General features: G+C 45.1%; 1 protein-coding gene and 1 long non-coding RNA gene across 2 annotated transcripts in view; one reads left to right on the plus strand and one right to left on the minus strand.

The window, feature by feature from the left end:
* The window catches only part of LOC309358312, a 367,127-nt gene that overhangs the window by 337,067 nt on the left and 9,858 nt on the right, over positions 1-20,202 (plus strand). The window lies entirely within an intron of this gene.
* PLEKHA2 (pleckstrin homology domain containing A2) overlaps positions 1-20,202 on the minus strand; it is a 96,447-nt gene that overhangs the window by 55,946 nt on the left and 20,299 nt on the right. The window contains exon 2 of the mRNA XM_081891075.1: positions 128-291. Coding sequence (XP_081747201.1) covers positions 128-268 — 141 coding nt within the window. The 5' untranslated portion in view covers positions 269-291. The remainder of the gene's footprint in view (positions 1-127; positions 292-20,202) is intronic.

A 20,202-nucleotide genomic window follows, 5' to 3' on the forward strand; every position in this document is an offset into this window, starting at 1 on the left:
CATGATTTCTATATAAATCTAACACGACTGGGGGAGGGGGGACTCTACAAAGGACCTGAAGAATGTCACAGAAAGGCTACTGCTTTCAGGTGGGGCACTGGTGTCGACTTCTGAGGACAGGCGTTACCTGGGGATTGTCCATGTACCACAGAAGGCTATTGGCCTGGGTATCCAGGATGAAATATCTTCGCAGGAACTTCCCACAGGACTCATTGTCCTCAATGTCCAGGAACCCACAGATTCGGTTCTGACGATCCACATAAGGCATTCCGGGCTCCTTCTAGCATCACCCTGTGAAGCACAGATACAGAGAGATGTGAACCAGGCCTTTTGCAAGCATAGGTGCCCTGTACAATGCCCCACCACCCTTTCTTATTCTTGCTACAGAGGTCTCTACATCTCATGACTCAGTCGAGTGACAAAACCCACCCATGCTGGTCAGTGCTGCTGACATCATTATTTGACAGAGCACTGTGTGAACCTTCCTGGGCTCCAAGACTGGTCAGAAGAGGCCCCACATAAGTGTCCACTATTCAAATAATATCATTCCAGAAGCCACAAAGGACAGGGCTTTTTTAGTGGTGGCCTGTGGAATTTCCTTAAGTGGGATGTGCTGTTTCTAAAATGACCTTAAAGCAGAGGTTTTCAACCTTTTTGAGTCCCTGGCTCCCTTGACCAACTACATTCTTTCTGCAGCTTCCCAATGGGGCTCAGGAGCCCAGTTATGTCCCCGTCCCCCCCCCCCCCCCGCCTGCAGAGCCGGCAGCCCCTCACCCCTTTTCAATAATAATAATAATAATAATAATAATAATAATAATAATAATAATAATAATTTATTATTTATACCCTGCCCATCTGGATGAGTTTCCCCAGCCACTTTGGGCGGCTTCCAATCAAGTGTTAAAAACAATACAGTATTAAATATTAAAAACATCCCTAAACAGGGCTGCCTTCAGATGTCTTTTAAAGAGAAAATAGCTGCTTATTTCCTTCACATCTGAAGGGAGGACGTTCCACAGGGCGGGCGCCACTACCGAGAAGGCCCTCTGTCTGGTTCCCTGTAACCTCACTTCTTGCAATGAGGGAACCACCAGAAGGCCCTCGGTGCTGGATCTCAGTGTCCGGGCTGAATAATGCGGGTGGAGACGCTCCTTCAGGTATACAGGACCAAGGCCATTTAGGGTTTTAAAGGTCAGCACCAACACTTTGAATTGTGCTCCCAGAAACGTACTGGGAGCCAATGCAGATCTCTCAGGACCTGTGTTATGTGGTCCAGGCAGCCACTCCCAGTCACCAATCTAGCTGCCGCGTTCTGGATTAATTGCAGTTTCCGGGTCACCTTCAATGGTAGCCCCGCATAGAGTGTATTGCAGTAGTCCAAGTGGGAGATAACTAGAGCATGCACCACTCTGGCAAGACAGTCAGCAGGCAGGTAGGGTCTCAGCCTGCGTACCAGATGGAGCTGGTAGACAGCCTCCCTGGGCACAGAATTAACCTGCGCTTCCATGGACAGCTGTGAGTCCGAAATGACTCCCAGGCTGCGCACCTAGTCCTTCAGGGGCCCAGTCACCCCATTCAGGACCAGGGAGTCCCCCCCGCCCGCCCTCTGTCCCCCAAAAACAGTACTTCTGTCTTGTCAGGATTCAACCTCAATCTGTTAGCCGCCATCCATCCTCCAACCGCCTCCAGGCACTCACACAGGACCTTCACCGCCTTCACTGGTTCTGATTTAAAAGAGAGGTAGAGCTGATGAACACCCAGCCCAAACCCCCTGATGATCTCTCCCAGTGGCTTCATATAGATATTAAAAAGCATGGGGGAGAGGACGGAACCCTGAGGCACCCCACAAGTGAGAGCCCAGGGGTCTGAACACTCATCCCCCAACACCACTTTCTGGACACGGCCCAGGAGAAAGGAGTGCCCCCAGCTCCCAGCCCCTCTAGACGGTCCAGAAGGATATTATGGTGTCAAAGGCCGCTGAGAGATCCAGCAGAACTAGGAAACAGCTCTCACCTTTGTCCCTAGCCTGCAGTAGATCATCGACCAGCGCAACCAAGGCAGTTTCAGTCCCATGGCGAGGCCTGAATCCCAACTGGAAGGGATCCAAATGGTCCGCATCCTCCAGGTGTGCTTGGAGTTGTTCAGCAACCACCCACTCAATCACCTTGTCCAAGAATGGAAGATTTGAGACTGGGCGATAGTTGGCCATAATGGCCAGGTCTAAAGATGTTTTTTTAAGAAGCGGTTTAATGACCGCCTCTTTCAGCGGGTCTGCCCCACCCACCCCAAAGAGAGGGGCCTCCTAGAGGCACCATTCACCTGCAGAGCTTATAGCCAGGGCTGCTGCAACAAACAGCTGTGCAAGCCTTTGGGAGGGAGACGTGAGAGGACATCAGAGGAGGGAGGTAAAGAAAGAAAGAAAGAAAGAAAGATGGACAGAGGCCAGTGTTGCCCATGGCACCTCTGACCATCATTCAAGACTGCCACGGTACACTGGTTGAAAACCACTGCCTTAAAGGATTAGCTATTCCAACCTGCTGAAATGAGTTTGCTTATATATGATTTTAACTGCTGCTGATTCATCTGGAAATGCCTTCTCATTAAGAATTGCGTAGCAGGTGAAAGAGTTTGTCATTGTGTGCAGCAGTTGAAGAAGTAGCATCTGAAGTATGGCACATTTTGGCTGCCTAACAGAAGGCAGGTGGATCTGGGTTATGGGCACATTGGTAACTTTTCCTACACACACTTCCTTGAGTGTGCTCTTGCTCAGCTCTTGACCACTTCAAGGTTTGTGCAGGAGCAGGGCCAACACAAGACATAGTGCTGCCTGACATGACATTCCCCTCTTCAATCCAAGGTACCTGAGGCAGAATATCTCACAAGCACCTCTCCCTGTCACTCTCTGAATCAACTGCCTGAGGCAGCCATCCCACACTCCAATGATAGGGCCGGCCTTATGCTGGAAAACACAACCAGAGCTGCAATCTTATAGCCAACCCAAAATATAAGCAGGAAAATGGTTTATAAATTGGTTTATATTACAAGAGGAGGAGTCTATTCCAAGGAATGGCTAAGAGATATCATTTTCCTTTAATTTTTAATTTTTTTTTAGTATTTTGGTTGTAAACTACCTGGATGTCCTTGAACACAGCATATTTAGAGCCATAAATAAGAGCTACACCATTAGAGCAACCAAATTATTTCAAATTTATAACCCACACTTCTTCCCCTTTTACTTTTTTTGCCCTTGTGGGATGAGCAAGAGAAACCCTATGTATTATTTTTGTATGTATAAGTGATTATTTACTTCTGTCTTACTAAAACACCCAGGAAGAGCTGACTTACTTATTGGTAAATCCATACAAAAACAGTAATGGAAACTGTTGCTAAATTTATCTTTTCTGCTGCAAAGATTGATAAAAGTATTTGTCTGTTTAAGTGCAGTTTGGGTTGTTTTTCTCCTTCTTATTTTATATATGTACTATTTTATATTTATATGTACTATTATATGTACTATTTTATATTTTAACTCATGTTATGTTAGAAATTGTATTATTTTGTTTTTTTTTACAAGTCTGTGACTGTACAACAGAATCTGATTAATTGACTGGGTTTTTAAATGCCATGTATTACATATTGTGATGGAGGAGAACCAGACGCATATTCCACTTACAGAACCATGCAGACCTCCTGTGAATTTCAAAGAAGGACTTCCCAATGGATTATGTCTCATGTTCATTAGTGTGAGGAATGATGCCTGGTTTTTCTGCTGCCAGCCCCGAAACATCTTGGGTCAGTCTATAAGCTCACTTAGATCATCTAGGGAAATTCAATTCATGGCAAGACACCCCACAGAGCTTTAGTCTCTCAGCCATGCCAACCTTTCAATTGGCAAGCCCAAGGGGCTCAGTGATTTACACCACAGCACCATCCGTATGTCCCCCCGAGTTTGAATTTGCACAACGGGGTGTTGCTTTGTCCCAGCTCCTGGCAATCTAGTAGTTCGGAAGCACACTAGTGCAAGTAGATAAATAGGTACTGCTGTGGCGGGAAAGTATATGGCATTTTCGTGCCCTACGGCACTCATGATGGTGTTTCGTTGCTCCAGAAGCAGTTTAATCATGCTGGCCACATGACCCGGAAAGCTGTCTGCGGACAAATGCCGGCTCCTTCAGACTGAAGCAAGATGAGCTTTTAACTGGACTTAACTGTCCAGGGGTTCTTGACCTTGTCTCTCAGCCACACCAATGCTTTGAAAAGTCTCATATTCTTATTCACCACAGATGACCAGGTAGGTAGATATTCACAAACACGATTTATTTCCATGGGCATCAAGCAGACCCTAGGCCTAGTGACATGGGCTTCTTCCAACAACTATACTAGAAAAAGAGGAATAGTCCCTGCGTCCACCAAGAGTGCTCTGCCTGCTTAGCTTTCAGACCCTGTCCCAACCCAAGACAGCGTCTTCCTCTCCGATTTCCTTCCTCACTCACTGTGATCGGAGGGCAAGTCCCAAAGCAAAGTCACAAAGAATCCCCCTGCTAAAGGGAAACTTTGAAGAGCTTATTATGAAGTCACCACAAAGTTCAGGGCAACTGTGAATTTGTCACATTTGCTTTCCCAAACAATGCGACATGGAATTTCTACCCTGGTGAGACAGTTTTCAAATTCTCTGGCCAAACTACCCAGTGTGGTTCCTATGGACCTTCATGGGCTGACAGATGATTGTGGGAGCAAATTATTGAGTGCACATGAGAATTCCCTCCCCTTCTGCCAGGGCTGGCTGCACCACCAGGCAGAGGAAGATGGCTGCCTCAGGTGCTGCTTCTTCCTCCTCAAAAAGGACAGCGGACACAGCTAGGTGGGCCTTGTGCCCCATCCTCAGAGCCAGCTGGTTGCCTGTAAAGTGGGGAGAGCACCTGCACTGGGCAGCAGAAGTGCAAGAGAGGGAGGCATTCTGGCACGTGGAGAAGAAGAGTTTGGACTTGATACCCTGCGTTTCACTCCCCTTAAGGAGTCTCAAAGCGGCTCACAATCTCCTTTTTCTTCCTCCCCCACAACAAACACTCTGTGAGGCAAGTGAGGCTGAGAGACTTCAAAGAAGTGTGACTAGCCCAAGGTCACCCAGCAGCTGCATGTGGAGGAGCGGAGACGCGAACTCGGTTCACCAGATTATGAGTCCATCACTCTTAACCACTACACCATGCTAGCGTTGCGACTCATCTTAGCCGCCTCTGCACAGCCCACTAGCAAGACATGAGGAGCACAGCTCTCTCCCGCTCCTGTTCCCAGTGACTGGCACTCAGAGGCTTACCATGTCTGATACAGGAGGTCATATACAAGCATCATGATTAGCAGCTATTGGCAGCCTTGCCCTCCATTAATTAGTCTAACCCCCTTTCAAAGTCATCCAAGCCGGTGGCCGTCACCATTTCCTGAGGGACATAGGTACTGGGGGAGGGGGCTGGGTGCCCCAGGCCCCACAACTTTCCCCAAGAAGGGGCCAGGCACCCACATTTTTTCCTACTGGGGCCGTGTGTGCTGATATCAGATGCACATGTGCATAAGGTCCTGGGGCCAAGCTGGTTAGCCTGCTGAGGGAGGGGACTGCATGCTTTCATTATGCCCTATATGAGAGAGAGAGAGAGAGAGAGAGAGAGAGAGAGAGAGAGAGAGAGAGAACTTATTCCTATCTACTTTCTCCATCCCAGCTATATACATTTTCACATCTCTACTATTTCTCTCCCACTCCCCTACATGCCTTCCCCCCCACAAACAAAAAAACCTCAAAACTAAACAATAAAAAACTAAAAACCCGAGCCAACCACACTATCCAGTAAAATAAACAACAAAAGAAAAAAAGCAACGTATATAATCCATTGAATGTAGAACAGGGTTGTGTAGAAGGTAAGTTTCTATCCTCATTAGACTTCGCCACCCGCAATATTTGGTTGGGAGAACTCTGATCTTGAGACGGGCAACAACAACATGCATCTAGCTTAGAACTTAAGACTAAGAGCCTGGAGGGTCAGCCAAAGGCCCATCTAGTCCAATGTCCTGTTCTTTCAGAGGTCAATCAGATGCCCAAGGGAAGCCCAGAAGCAGGACTTGAGCACAGCAGCACTTTGCCCACTTGTATTTCTCCAAAACTCGCTTTCAGAGGCTTACCGTCTCCAACAGAGGAGGTAATACATAACTGTTGTGGCTGGAAGTCACTGACATCCTTCTCTGTGAATTTGTCTAATCCTCTTTTAAAGCTATCAGAGTTGATGGCTGTCACTGCCTCTTGTGGGAGCATCCTGACTGGTGTCTCCTCCAAGCTGGCAAGATCCCTTCTCACTTAGCAATGCTGATATTTATCAGGGACTTTGACCAAGAGCAGCTGCCATACAGCCAGAATCGCAATTGGGGTATCCCAAGGGCATTTACAACCATGGAGACAGAATGCTTGCTTAAACAGAAAAGAAAAGAAATCTGATAGCCTCCATTTTTTGAAGGCAGAACTAAAAAGCTATAAATAAAAAGGTTTTCTTTTTTATAAAAAGTGTTGATATGATAAACATGCACAAGAAAGGAAGGATGTGGTCACACTCTGACAGACACAACCAGCAAGAGTTAAAATTACTGCCTATGCCCCTGATGGGCACCAGACTCTTCTCAGCTTCACATGCAACAGCAAGAGGACAAAAGGTGACAGGAGCAGCACAGGGCAGCTCTGGCCAGGGCCCTACAACTGGCAAAGCAGCCCCAGCCCCAACAGTATTCCCACCCCCATCCCAGGAATCACTTTATGCAGAGAGCATCCTGAAAGTTCACCTGCGCAAGATCCTGAGGGGGAGGCAAACAACATTACATTACAGATGACAGAAGAACACCTGATAACATTGCACCTAGATGCACAGGAAACTGAGGTGGTGCTCCAGAAACCTGCTAAAGGGCAAGAAACTACCAGAAGGAAGCAGCTGGATAGAACAACTTGCTGTTTCAGTTGTCTGTGCACAAATGCACAGAGTATGGGAAACAAGCAAGACAAATTGAAGCTTTTAATACAAGATGGCAAATATGACCTGGTAGGCATTACTGAAACCTGGTGGGACCCATGACTGGAATGTAGGGATTGAGGGGTATAACCTGTTCAAAAGAAACAGACAAAAGAGGGAGGGAGGAGAAGTAGCAATATATGTAAAGAATATGTACACTTGTGAAGAGATCCATGACCTGGAACATGGAAAGCAGATTGAGAGTACAGTGGTACCTCAGGTTAAGTACTTAATTCTGGAGGTCCATTCTTAACCTAAAACTGTTCTTAACCTGAAGCACCACTTTACCTAATGGGACCTCCTGCTGCTGCCGCACTGCCGGAGCACGATTTCTGTTCTCATTCTGAAGCAAAGTTCTTAACCTGAGGTATTATTTTTGGGTTAGGAGAGTCTGTAACCTGAAGTGTATGTAACCTGAAGCATATGTAACCCAACGTACCACTGTATATGGGTAAAAACTTGGAAACCAAATCTCAAAAAATGGAAAAAAGTGACTGAAGAATTGAAGGAAGAACAAGAGGTAATAAAGTGAAACATAAGAGGACTATCTGGCAGGCAGGTCCAATTTGAAGACCAGCTTGCCCTTTTAGAAATGAGACAAAAATCTAATGTTCTCCGAATAAGAGGTCTCCCAGAAAATGAGGGGGATCAGGACTTAATGACATATATAGCTAAGATATTTGCTGAGTGGCTGGAGGAGGATCAGGCATAAGTGGAAGGAATTATACAGACATGCTACCAGGTGTGGTCAGTCAGCTAAAGCTAGAAAGCAACCTGGAAACGGTTTGGTAATGTTTGTTTCAAAATAAAAAATAAAAAAATTAAGGACGCTATGGTCCAAAAAATTTATAAAAACAGACTCCAGGTGGACGGTAACCTGGTCGCCATGTTTAAATAGATCCCTTCCAGATTGCTTCAAAAATGCCAGAAATTCCATTACATAACAAATGGATTGCTCAAAGCCAACATAAAATTCTGTCAGGGAACTGCCATCGGAGCCAGAGGGAGGGCTCCAGAGGGATTCCGGAGAGCGTCCCGGGAGGGAGAGAAGCAGCCCATCTTCTGGGGAAGGAAATCAGCATAGCACCAGTAGAGAAGGGGGGGCAGATGGGGGAATTGGCGAGGTGGCTCCATGACTCCTCGCCGGGGACCAGCGGGGAGAACACGGGTCCTCCGCTGCCCACACCCTCCCTGCACAGAAGGCTTCCGCGCAGGGAGAGTAGGCGGAGACTAGGCGTCAAAGAGCTTCTTTGCTGGAAGAAGTTCAAGAAACGCCCACTGACGGATTCTGCCAGCGATTGAGACAGCCACGGGCGAGTGGCTGTCCGGACAGAAAGGGTTCACTCAGGCAACCCAGCCAGGTGCGGCGCCGATTTACGCACGAGCAACCCCTAGAACCATTACAAATTCAGACGGGAATTCCCAGAGGGACTCTCCTTCACATACAAAAGTAAGAACTACAGATTGGCAAATGAAGATCAAGCTTGGGAATTCTGGCAAAAATGTGGTAAAGATTTTGACTTTGACAATCCATATAATGTACCAGAACCATTTGGAGCAGGTGGTGGAGCAGGGGAAGGACCAGTAGTAGGAGCAACAGGAGGGGTGATAGATAAATAATGAAGACAAGGGGAAAGCATAGATAAGACTTAGAGAAAAAGACACCAGTAAAAACATAATGGCATATTTAAAGGTTGTGCGTTGGAATGTAAACAGCTTAAACAATAATGCAAAAGGAACAAAATTCAACATGTAATTGTAAAACCAAATTTAGATGTAACTTGTCTTCAAGAAACACATATTGCGAGTAAATATAAAAGAGTCCTAATTAATAAAAAATTAGGAATGGAATTCATAACAGCAGATAAATCCAAAAAAATGTGGAGTGGTCCTTAATATTAAACCAAAATTTGAGCCCAAACAAATGTTTAAAGCTGATCAAGGAAGAGTTATGGTGGTACAGATTGTAGTGCATGGTGAAAAAATCTTATTAATAGGAATTTATGCCCCTAATGAGAAAAAAACAGAATTTTATAAGAAATTAGAAACAGATTTAATGGAATTTGCAGATCAAAAAATTATACTGATGGGTGATCTGAATGGGGTCTGGTCATTGGATGTGGATAGAACAATTAGGAAGAAAGACACCAAAGAAAGCAGACTCCCAAAAACTTTTTCCGAAATGGTAGATAATTTAAATTTGATAGATACTTGGAGAAGCAAACATCTATTAGATAGGGAATTCACTTTCCATTCACATGTGCATGAAAGCAGTGCAAGAACAGATGTGATCTGGATGTCTAAAGAGTTAGAATTAAAGGTGAGGAAAATAGAAATCAGGCCAAGAAAAATTTCAGATCACAATCCCTTATTTTTAGAATTGCAAAATGAAAATCAATCCACCTTAAGATGGAGACTAAGTGAAGATTTATTAGATGATCAGAACTTTTTAGAAAAAGCAGAAAAAGTATTAGGAGACTATTTTGAGTTAAATCTTAATAAAGAGACCAATGTACAGACAGTATGGGATGCCAGAAAAGAGAATTAATAAGTAAACCAAATAAAGAATCCATGAAGCAAGCAATAAAATTATCACAAACACAATATTCAATGATCATCAGTTATGAAATTAAGTAGAAGGTTAAAAGAATGAAACAAAAATATTTTAAACATGTGAATAAACCAGGGAAATTATTAGCATGGCAAATGAATAAAAATTAGCAAAAAAATACCATAAATACCTGTGATGGGACGATGAGCTGCTTGTGCGTAAAATGCAAGTCCCTCAGAGTTTGATCAGGTTTTCAAACCTCTGCCTGTGACGGAGCCCCTCCAGCATGGCTGCGTCAATCACTAGTAGAATCCGAAAGTGGCTGCTTTCGGAATCGTTTCCAACATAAAAGCTCTTTAACGGAAACACGTCGTCTGGCCTCTCGGCGTGACAGTTTCCGGCGAGGTGTGGGTGTCCCTATAGGAGGTCCTGAGACCTCCCCACTGTTTTCGCTGGAAGCGTCTCTGAGCCATCCCTCCGACTCACTTTCCCTTGGAGTTCTTGCTCGCCCTCTACTGGTTCCCTCTTCCGCTGCTACTCCTCTCTCAACCTCAGTGAGCCTTTGCGCCCCCGGCGCTTTAGATGGCAGTTCCCTGACATCCACCTCCCCTCCAGGGCCCCCTTCACCCCCTCCCGTCTCCTCCCCTACTGGCGGTGAGGAGGTAAAACCCCTGAAAGAACCTCCGTCTTCCGACGTCGCGAACACTTCCCTCCACTTGTTGCTGTTCCTACTCTCTCGGTAATCTTCGTCATCGGAGTCCACTCCCTCTTCCAACTCCGACTCCGCGAACCCTTCCATTTCCTCTTCCTCATCGGTGGTGCCGAAATACTCCCTCCTAAACCTTGCTATCGGCTGAGGTTTCCTCGGGAACCTTTGGTGGAACGTTTCTGTTAAAACCTCGTCATTGACTTCCTCTGCATTCACCCAGGTGTTTTCTGACTCCGGTTCCCCTTCCCACGCCACCAAATACTCCACCTGATTTCCCTTCCACCTGGAATCGAGGATTTCCGCTACATGGTTGCGGCGTTCCCTCTCTTCCAAGGCTGGTCCCCTGACGTACTCCCCTTCACGTCCCCCCCTGTATGGTGACAGTAACGACCTGTGGAACACTGGGTGCAATTTCATGTGGTTGGGTAATCGGAGTTTGAAAGCTACCGGGTTGACCTGCTGAATGACCTCAAAGGGTCCCAATCTTCTGGGCCTCAATTTCTTACAACCCCCTTTGAACGGCAACCCTTGGGTTGACAACCACACTTGATCCCCCACCCTTATGGTTTCACCTTCCCTTCTGTTCTTGTCTGCCTGCTTCTTATATTGTGCCTTAGCCCTTTCTAAGTTGAGCTGGAGCTGATGATGGATCGCTTCCATCTCTTCTACAAAATGTTCAGCCGCTGGGACGCTCCATCTCTCCCCTCCTTCCCCTGGAAATGCCCTGGGGTGACACCCGTAATTTGCCAAAAAGGGACTCATCCCTGTGGACACATTCTCCGCATTATTGTAGGCAAATTCTGCCAACGCCAACTTTTCGACCCAATCGTTCTCTCTGTCATTGACATAACACCTCAGATATTGTTGAAGAATGCCATTTGCTCTTTCCGCCTGCCCGTTGGTTTCAGGGTGCCGGGCAGTTGAAAAATTGACTTCCACGTGCAGCAAGCTCATGAGCTTCCTCCAGAACCTGGAAGTAAATTGTTTGCCGCGATCTGAGATCACCCTCAAGGGAGCCCCGTGCAACCTAAAGATGTGTTCTACAAACAACTTCGCTGTTTCTTCCGCTGTGACTGCATGTGAGCATGCTACAAAGTGGCACATCTTAGTTAACAGGTCTACTACTACCATGATGGCTGTTTTCCCCTTGGACTTTGGCAGATCCGTCATAAAATCTATTGATATCGCTTCCCAAGGCCGTTCTGGTGTGGGTAATGGTTCTAATAACCCTGCCGGCGCCCTTCTTTCCCCTTTGGCTCGCTGACATTGGTCACACCCTCTTACATACTCCCTTACATCTTCCCTCACCTTAGGCCACCAAAATTCCCTGGTAACCAACCACATGGTCTTGTGTTGTCCAAAATGTCCCGCCGTGGGGCTATCATGCAACTGCTTGAGTACTCTCCCCCTCAATTCACCTTCGGGTATATACAGTGCCCCTTTGTAATACAATGCCCCATTTCTTTCCTCAAAACCTCCGGGGCTCTCGCCCTCCCCCCTGAGACCTCTGAGCTTATCCTGGGCATATTCATCATTTTCCGTTTCCTCTACCAGTTCTCGTTGCCCCACCAGCGCCGCCCCACACACCCAGCGGTCCTCAGGGATGACATGTCTCTCTTCGATCACCCCCTCCCCTTCCCAATACTCTGGTTTGCGTGAGAGCGCGTCCGCCCTGACGTTTTCTGGGCCTGGCACATAACAAATTTCAAAGTTGAATTTGGAGAATTCCTGTGCCCATCTCACTTGTCGTTGGTTGAGCACTCGAGCTGTTCTCCAATACTCTAAATTCTTGTGGTCGGTGCACACTTGCACCTTGTGTTGTGCCCCAATTAATAAATGTCTCCACCTCCGGAATGCTTCGTGAATGGCAAGTAGTTCCCTGTCATACACCGTGTAATTCCTCTCGGATTTATTCAGCTTCCGCGAGAAGAAGGCACACGGTCTCCACTCCGACGCACTCCTCCCCGGTTGAAGAAGGACCGCCCCTACCGCCCGGTCGGATGCATCGGTTTCCACTCTCATGGGTTTTCGTAAATCCACATGCAGAAGTTGTTCTTCCGAGGCGAAAGCCCTTTTCAGTTCTTCAAAGGCTCGATCCGCCTCTACCGTCCAAACAAATTTCTTCTTGCTGCTGAGGCAGTCGGTGATGGGCGCCGTCAAGTGGGCAAAGTTCTTGATGAACTTCCGATAAAAGTTCCCAAACCCCAAGAATCTTTGCACGTCCTTCTTGGTCTTCGGTGTCTTCCATTCCAGTACCGCTTGGACCTTGCCTGGATCCATGGCCAATCCCTTGTCTGACAAGCGGTACCCCAGGAATTCCACCTCCTTGGTATGAAACTGGCACTTCTCCAGTTTCACCCACAGCTGGTTGGCTTGCAGCCTGCCCAACACTTCTCGAACGTCCCTCACATGCTGTTCCTCATCTTCCGAATACACCAACACGTCGTCTAAAAAGGCCACACAATTCTTGTAGAGCAAAGGTCCCAGAACGTGGTTTATAAAAGCTTGAAAACACGCGGAGCCCCCTTGTAGACCGAAGGGCATAACGAGGTATTCAAAGGCTCCCAAAGGGGTAAACATGGTGGTCTTCCATTCATCTCCCTTCCTTATGCGTATCAGATTGTACGCCCCCCGCAGGTCCAGCTTTGTAAAAATCTTTCCCTTCCTTACTCTGGTCAAAATGTCATCAATTCGGGGCATAGGGAAAGCCAGGGGCTCCGACACTGCATTGAGGGCCCTAAAGTCACACACCAGTCTCGGTTTGTCTGTGTTCTTTTTGTCCACAAAAAACACTGGGCTGCCCCCCACCGCTCGGGACTCTCTGATGAAACCTCGCTTCAGGTTTTTGTCAATGAACTCCCTCAGCTCCTGCATCTCCCTGTCTGACATGGCGTACAGCTTGCCTACTGGGAGTTGGGCCCCAGGGAGTAGGTTGATTTGACAGTCAAAGGGTCTATGCGGTGGCAGTTTGTCTGCTTCCCTTTCGCTGAATACGTTGCTCAGATCTGCGTATTGCGGGGGCACCTTCCCTTTGTCCATTACTTCCATCCCGGCTAGGGTGACTCTGTCTCCTCCCGAAACCTTCCCCTCCTTGCAGTGTTCTAGGCAATGCGCTGACCCAAAGGAGACCACCCTCTGATGCCAGCCCACTAGCGGATCGTGTAGCGCCAGCCAGCTCATCCCCAAAATGATGGGCGCTCCTCCCAGGATGGCCACATTAAACGCTATCTGTTCGGTGTGCCTTGCCACCCTCATTATCATCGGGACAGTCTGTTGGCTAACTTCTCCCCCCAACAGCTCTCTGCCGTCAATCGTAGTCACCTGCAAGGGGTTACTTAAAGGGATGGTCTGCATCTGGTGCTCAGCTGCAAACTCCTTACTCATGAAATTACAGGAGCTGCCTGAATCCAAAAGCGCCTTGATCTTTAGTGGGTGTCCGTTTGGCAGTTCTAGTAACACCTCTATCACTAAAGCGGGTCTGGGAGGTTCCGGCATGGGCACTTTCACTGCTCTTTGGCCTGGCTGCTGTGCCCCGACGGTGGCAGCCAGGCGTTGGCTTTTACTTGCTCCTTGCCTTCCTCTTCCTTTCCCCCAACAGCTCCTGCCATCCCTTGCCATTCCTTTCTTTGTGGGCAGACTCTGGCAAAGTGCCCTGGCTGTTGGCAGAGATAACATCTCTTGGCGCTCCTTCCCTCCTTCTTCCGCCCTTCACTGGGATTTGAAACTGCGCGCGCCCGCGCTGTTCCAACTTCCATCGGCTCTGCCGGTGGGAAAGGTGGCTCTGGAATGTCTGGAATGCGGAACTCCCTCCAACGGTCTCCTTTCCCTTCCCGCTTTTCCAAAGCCCTCGCCTCCTGGCGCGCTCCTATGCACAGCGCAGATTTGGTTAACTGATCCATAGACTCCGCCCTGGGCCCCCGGGAAAGCTCATCTTTGACGGTTGAAGAAAGCCCCTCTTCGAAAAGCATTTGGATGGGCTCCGCCGATAGGTCCCACCCCAATTTATGAATCAGCATAGTAAACTCAGTCCAGTACTCACGGACAGATCTGCTTCCTTGCTGGCAAGCCATTAACTGCCTTCGCACCACCCCCTGCTCAATATCGCTGGAAAACATCAGGTCCATGGCACGAAAAAACTTCCTCGTGTCCTTTAGGATCTCATTATTCGCTGCCATCAGGGGTCTAACCCAATCTTTCGCCCCGGATTCGAGATGGCCAATCACAAAAGCCACTCGCGATTCCTCGTCGGGGAAGTCATCAAACTGCAAGTTTAGAGCGTATTGCATCTCTGTTCTAAAGGCATGGTAGTTCCTGGGATCCCCCCCGAATTTCTGCACCAATCCTGGCACCTTTCTGGCGAGCGGGGTGGTTTTCTCCTTTCCCTTTTCTGCATCCTGAGCCCTCCTCTCCTCAAGCCTCGCCGTTTGCAGCGCCAACTGGATCTCCAACGCCCTGTACCTTTCTTCCAGGCTTGGACCCCCTCCAGCTGCTCCTGCTCCTCCGGTTCCGGCTGGGTTGCTCATGATGCTTCTCCCTGCACAAGCTGGCTTTCGGTGACTTTCGGATTGCTGTGATGGGACGATGAGCTGCTTGTGCGTAAAATGCAAGTCCCTCAGAGTTTGATCAGGTTTTCAAACCTCTGCCTGTGACGGAGCCCCTCCAGCATGGCTGCGTCAATCACTAGTAGAATCCGAAAGTGGCTGCTTTCGGAATCGTTTCCAACATAAAAGCTCTTTAACGGAAACACGTCGTCTGGCCTCTCGGCGTGACAGTTTTCGGCGAGGTGTGGGTGTCCCTATAGGAGGTCCTGAGACCTCCCCACTGTTTTCGCTGGAAGCGTCTCTGAGCCATCCCTCCGACTCACTTTCCCTTGGAGTTCTTGCTCGCCCTCTACTGGTTCCCTCTTCCGCTGCTACTCCTCTCTCAACCTCAGTGAGCCTTTGCGCCCCCGGCGCTTTAGATGGCAGTTCCCTGACAATACCATATATGAAAATACCATAAATGAAAAATACCATAAATGAAATGAAAAAATAATAGATAATCTAAAAGAAATCAGGAAAACATTTGTTAAACATTTTACAGATTTATATAGGAAAGGATGTGAAAAGGGGATAGAGATAGATGAATATTTGAAGGTAAGTAATTTACCATAAAGAAGGCTGAAGGCTGATCGGCGAAGAATTGATGCTTTTGAATCAATGTTGAATCAGTGCTGGAGGAGATTCTTGAGAGTCCCATGGACTGCAAGAAGATCAAACCTATCCATTCTGAAGGAAATCAGCCCTGAGTGCTCACTGGAAGGACAGATCCTGAAGCTGAGGCTCTAATACTTTGGCCACCTCATGAGAAGAGAAGACTCCCTGGAAAAGACCCTGATGTTCGGAAAGATGGAGGGCACAAGAAGAAGGGGATGACAGAGGACGAGGTGGTTGGACAGTGTTATAGACACTACCAGTGTGAGTTTGACCAAACTGTGGGAGGCAGTGGAAGACAGGAGTGCCTGGTGTGCTCTGGTCCATGGGGTCATGAAGAGTCGGACATGACTAAATGACTAAACAACAAACAACAACAATTTACCAAAAATTAAAGAAGATAAATTGATAATTTTAAATGCCCAGATCACAGCTCAGGAAGTACCGTACTAGATGCGATCAAGCAAGCAAAGACAGGAAAATCGCCAGGACCAGATGGACTATCAGCAAAATATTATAAGAAATTAAACAAACGACTTTTTATACCATTACAGGATATACGTAATGAATGAGATTTTAAAATTAGGGAAAGTCCCAGAGAGATGGAAGGAAGCATATATAACATTAATTCCAAAACAAGAGCAGAATTGACTTCAATAAAAAATTATAGATCAATATCGCTATTAAATAATGATTATTTGCTAATATAATGGCCAACAGAATGAAAATAGTACTGAATGAATATATATAATGGCCAACAGAATGAAAATAGTACTGAATGAATATATACATTATGACCAGGCAGGATTTCTTCTAGGGAGACAAATGAAGAATAACATACTATAGATGTTATAGAATACCTGGAAGTGAAAAATGAAAAGTAAGAAGCATTGATGTTTACAGATGCAGAGAAGGCATTTGATAATGTCTCTTGGGAATTTATGAAAAATGTATTACAAGAAATGAATTTTGGAGATAATTTTAGAAAAGGAATTCAAGCTATTTACTCAGATCAAAAAGCAAAACTAATTAACAATCAGGTGAAGAAGTGTGCATGCACACGAAAGCTCATACCAAGAACTAACTTAGTTGGTCTTTAAGGTGCTACTGGAAGGAATTTTTTTTGTTTTAACAATCAGGTGGTAACAGATGAATGTAAAATACATAAAGGAACAAGGCAAGGATGTCCATTATCACCTTTATTATTTATTTTGGTTCTAGAAGTCCTGACGAGAAATATAAGGGCAGATGAAAGGATTACAGGAATTAATGTAGGAAAAAATATAAATTGAAAGCATATGCCAATGACCTGGTAATTACAGATCCAAAAAATTCTCTTCCGATAGTGTTAGAAAAGATTCAGAAGTTTGGGCAAGTTGCAGGGTTTAAATTAAATAAAAACAAGACAATACAGATTTGTTAGATCTGGAAGAACATGACAACAGATTTGGATGGCATGCATATTTATGGTATAATAAATGGAAGGTACATAAAGGCTTCCATAATCATATAATTAGGAAATCATAAAGTATGGGAAAATATAAAGAACTATTAGAACAAAAAATGCCATGGTGGGTATCCCCAACAGAAGCAACTTCAGTTAAAAGAATAAATATGGAAGGCAGATGGCCTACATATAGAGAGCTGTTGATAGAGAAGGAAAGTTAAAGCTTAAGGATTTTGATGAGATAAGAGAGTATGTTTATGATTGGTTACAACATCGTCAATTAAATGAGGTTTTTAAAGAAGATAATAATAAAGGATTTGGCTATAGTATATCTAGATTTCAAAGAGAAATAATATATGATAATATTAAACTTTTGAAGAAAGCATATAATATATTATTAGAATGGGAAACCAAAGATGAAGAGGTCAAAGGGGTAATGATTAAGTGGGCACAAGATTTAGGACAATATTCAAATGGAAGACTGGGAAAAACTATGGAAAGTAAATTAAAAATTTACCGATTGTATATTGTTAAGAGAGAATTATATGAAGATGATGTATCAAAGGTATATTACACCTGCTAAAATGGCAAAAATGTACAGAACAGGCTCCAATAAGTGTTGGAAGTGTAAAGAAAAAGAAGACATGTTCTTTCATTTGTGGTGGAATTGTAAAATAATTAAAAGTATTGGGAAATGATTATAACAAATTGAAAAGAATGATAAAAGAGAGAGAGAGAGAGAGAGAGAGAGAGAGAAGGAAAAACTGTTCATGTATACTACAACAGCGGCTAAAATTTTACTAGCCCAAAGATGGAAAAGTGATGAAATACCAACCAAAGAACAATGGCAAGAAAAACTGATGGAATATGCTGAAATGGCGAAGCTAAGTGAAAGACTCGGAGACAAAGAAAATAGAGATTGTAAAGAAGATTGGGAACCATTTATGCTGCATCTACGGAATCAATGTAAAAAAATGGACTCACTAGCAGGGTTTGAGTAAACACTTACAATTAATAATATAAACATAGAAGTTATAAAAATTAGGCTTAAATGATAAGAATATAATCACATTTAATTTAAGGATATAATACTGAAGGATATAATACTGAAGTATAGTATTGTGAGTCTGACCAAACTGTGGGAGGCAGTGGAAGACAGGAGTGCCTGGCGTGCTCTGGTCCATGGGGTCACGAAGAGTCGGACATGACTAAACGACTAAATAACAACATTGTAAGCAGGACAAGTTCATATGCAAAAAGGGAAGTTGAAAGGGAAGTTGAGGGAAGTCGAGGGAGGGGGCGGAGCAGGGAAATCAGTTTGTTATTATTTGTTATGATGTACTTGTGATAAAAAATAATAATGTAAAATTCAATAAAAATATTATTTAAAAAAGAGTAAGAGAGAGAAACAACAGTAGACCTATAGACCTCTAAGCCAGACTGGAGACTTGGATGATGCCTTACTAGAGCAGATTACCAAACATTCAAAAAGGAGAGATATAGTAGTCATCTCCATCTTCAATCTCCATGATATCTGTTGGAACTCAAACTCTGCCAGGAATGTAAGGTCCAACAAATTTCTCCATTGCCTTGCTGACAATTTCATTTCCCAGAAGGTGGAAGAAGCAACAAGGGGATCATCTATCTTTGACCTGTCCTCACCAACAGGAAGCAACTGATCAATAAAGTGGAAGTACTTGGAAACTTGGGAGGAAGTGATCTGTTCTCCTGGGTTTCATGATACACAGGCAAGGGGAAGCTGAGTGTAGTTGGACATGCACTCTGGACTTTAAAAAGGTCAATTTCAAAAGGTTTAAGGAGCTACTGGGTGAGATCCCGTGGTCAGAAATACTTGAAGAGAAGGGAGTCCAAGATGGCAGGGAGTTTCTAAAAGGAGAAATATTGAAGGCCCAAATGGAGACAATACCAACAAGAAAGAAAAGTGGGAGGCATCTAAGGAAACTGGTGTGGCTGCATAAGGAACTCAAAGATGAGCTGAGAGTTAAGAGGGGCATGTATAAGAAATGGAAGAAAGGGGAAATCACAAAGGAGGAGTATAGACGAGTAGCCAACAGTTGCAGGGGGAAAGTCAGGCTGGCTAAAACTCAGAATGAGTTATTTTTAACCTCACAAGAGAGGTTAAAAATAATTTTAAAAGGTTCCTTCAGCTATGTCTGAAGCAAGAGGAAGAACAAGCAAGTGTTAGGTCCTCTGCATGGAGAAGATGGAGAAATGCTATTGGGTGACAGAGAGAAGGCGGAACTACTCAAATATACTTTGCCTCTGTCTTCTCCCCAAAGGAAAGTGATGCCCAACCTGGCGATAACAGAATAAATGATATTAGGAAGGAGCTGCAGCCCAAGACCAGAAAAGAGGTGCTAAGAGAACACCTAGCTACTTTAAATGAATTCAAATCTCCAGGACCTGATGAGCTGCTTCCAAGGGTACTAAATGAGCTTGCAGATGTAATCTCAGAGCCTCTGTCTACGATTTTGAGAATTCTTGGAGAACAGGTGAGGTCCCTGCAGATGTTATCCCCCATCTTCAAAAAGGGGGGAAAAGAAAACCTAGGTAACTGCCGACCAGTGAACTTGACATCAATATCAGGACAATAATGATAATACCAGCACAGATAATTAAACTGTTGGTCTGTGAGCACTTAGAAAAGGATGCTGTGATTACCAAGACCAGCATGAGTTTATCAAAAACAAGTCACACCAGACAAATCTCATTTCTTTTTTTGATGAAGTTACAAGCTTGGTGGATCAGCTGAAAGGTCATCAACATAGAATAAAACATCCCCTACCACTCTCTGGAAACCATTTGGATCCATTTGGATCAATTAAGTGATGGGGACAGACCATCCAAATCCGTCCCACCTCCCTGCAGAAGAGAAAGGTCGCAGAGAAAAGAAAAAAGAAGTGGAAAAAAGTGTGGAAAAAAGAATAATCTGGGATGCAAGTAAAGCAGTAATGAGAGGATTCCTGATACAACAAAATGCAATTAAAAAGAGAAACCAGAACGAAAAGAAAGAATTTTTTTTGAAGAAAATAGAAGATGGAGAAAGGAAACTAAGATCTAAACCAAAATCACAGGATATTTTGAGAGAAATTAAATTATATCAAACACAATATATGGAACTGATGAACCAAGAAATAGAATGGAAAATCAAGCAAATGAGACAAAGGACTTTCGAATCGGCAGACAAATGTGGGAAGGTCCTAGCTTGGCAAATAAAGAAGAGACAAAAATTGAACACGGTT

The sequence above is a fragment of the Podarcis melisellensis genome (genome assembly GCF_964234715.1).
Source record: "Podarcis melisellensis genome assembly, chromosome: 15".
Taxonomy (NCBI): Eukaryota; Metazoa; Chordata; class Lepidosauria; order Squamata; family Lacertidae; genus Podarcis; species Podarcis melisellensis.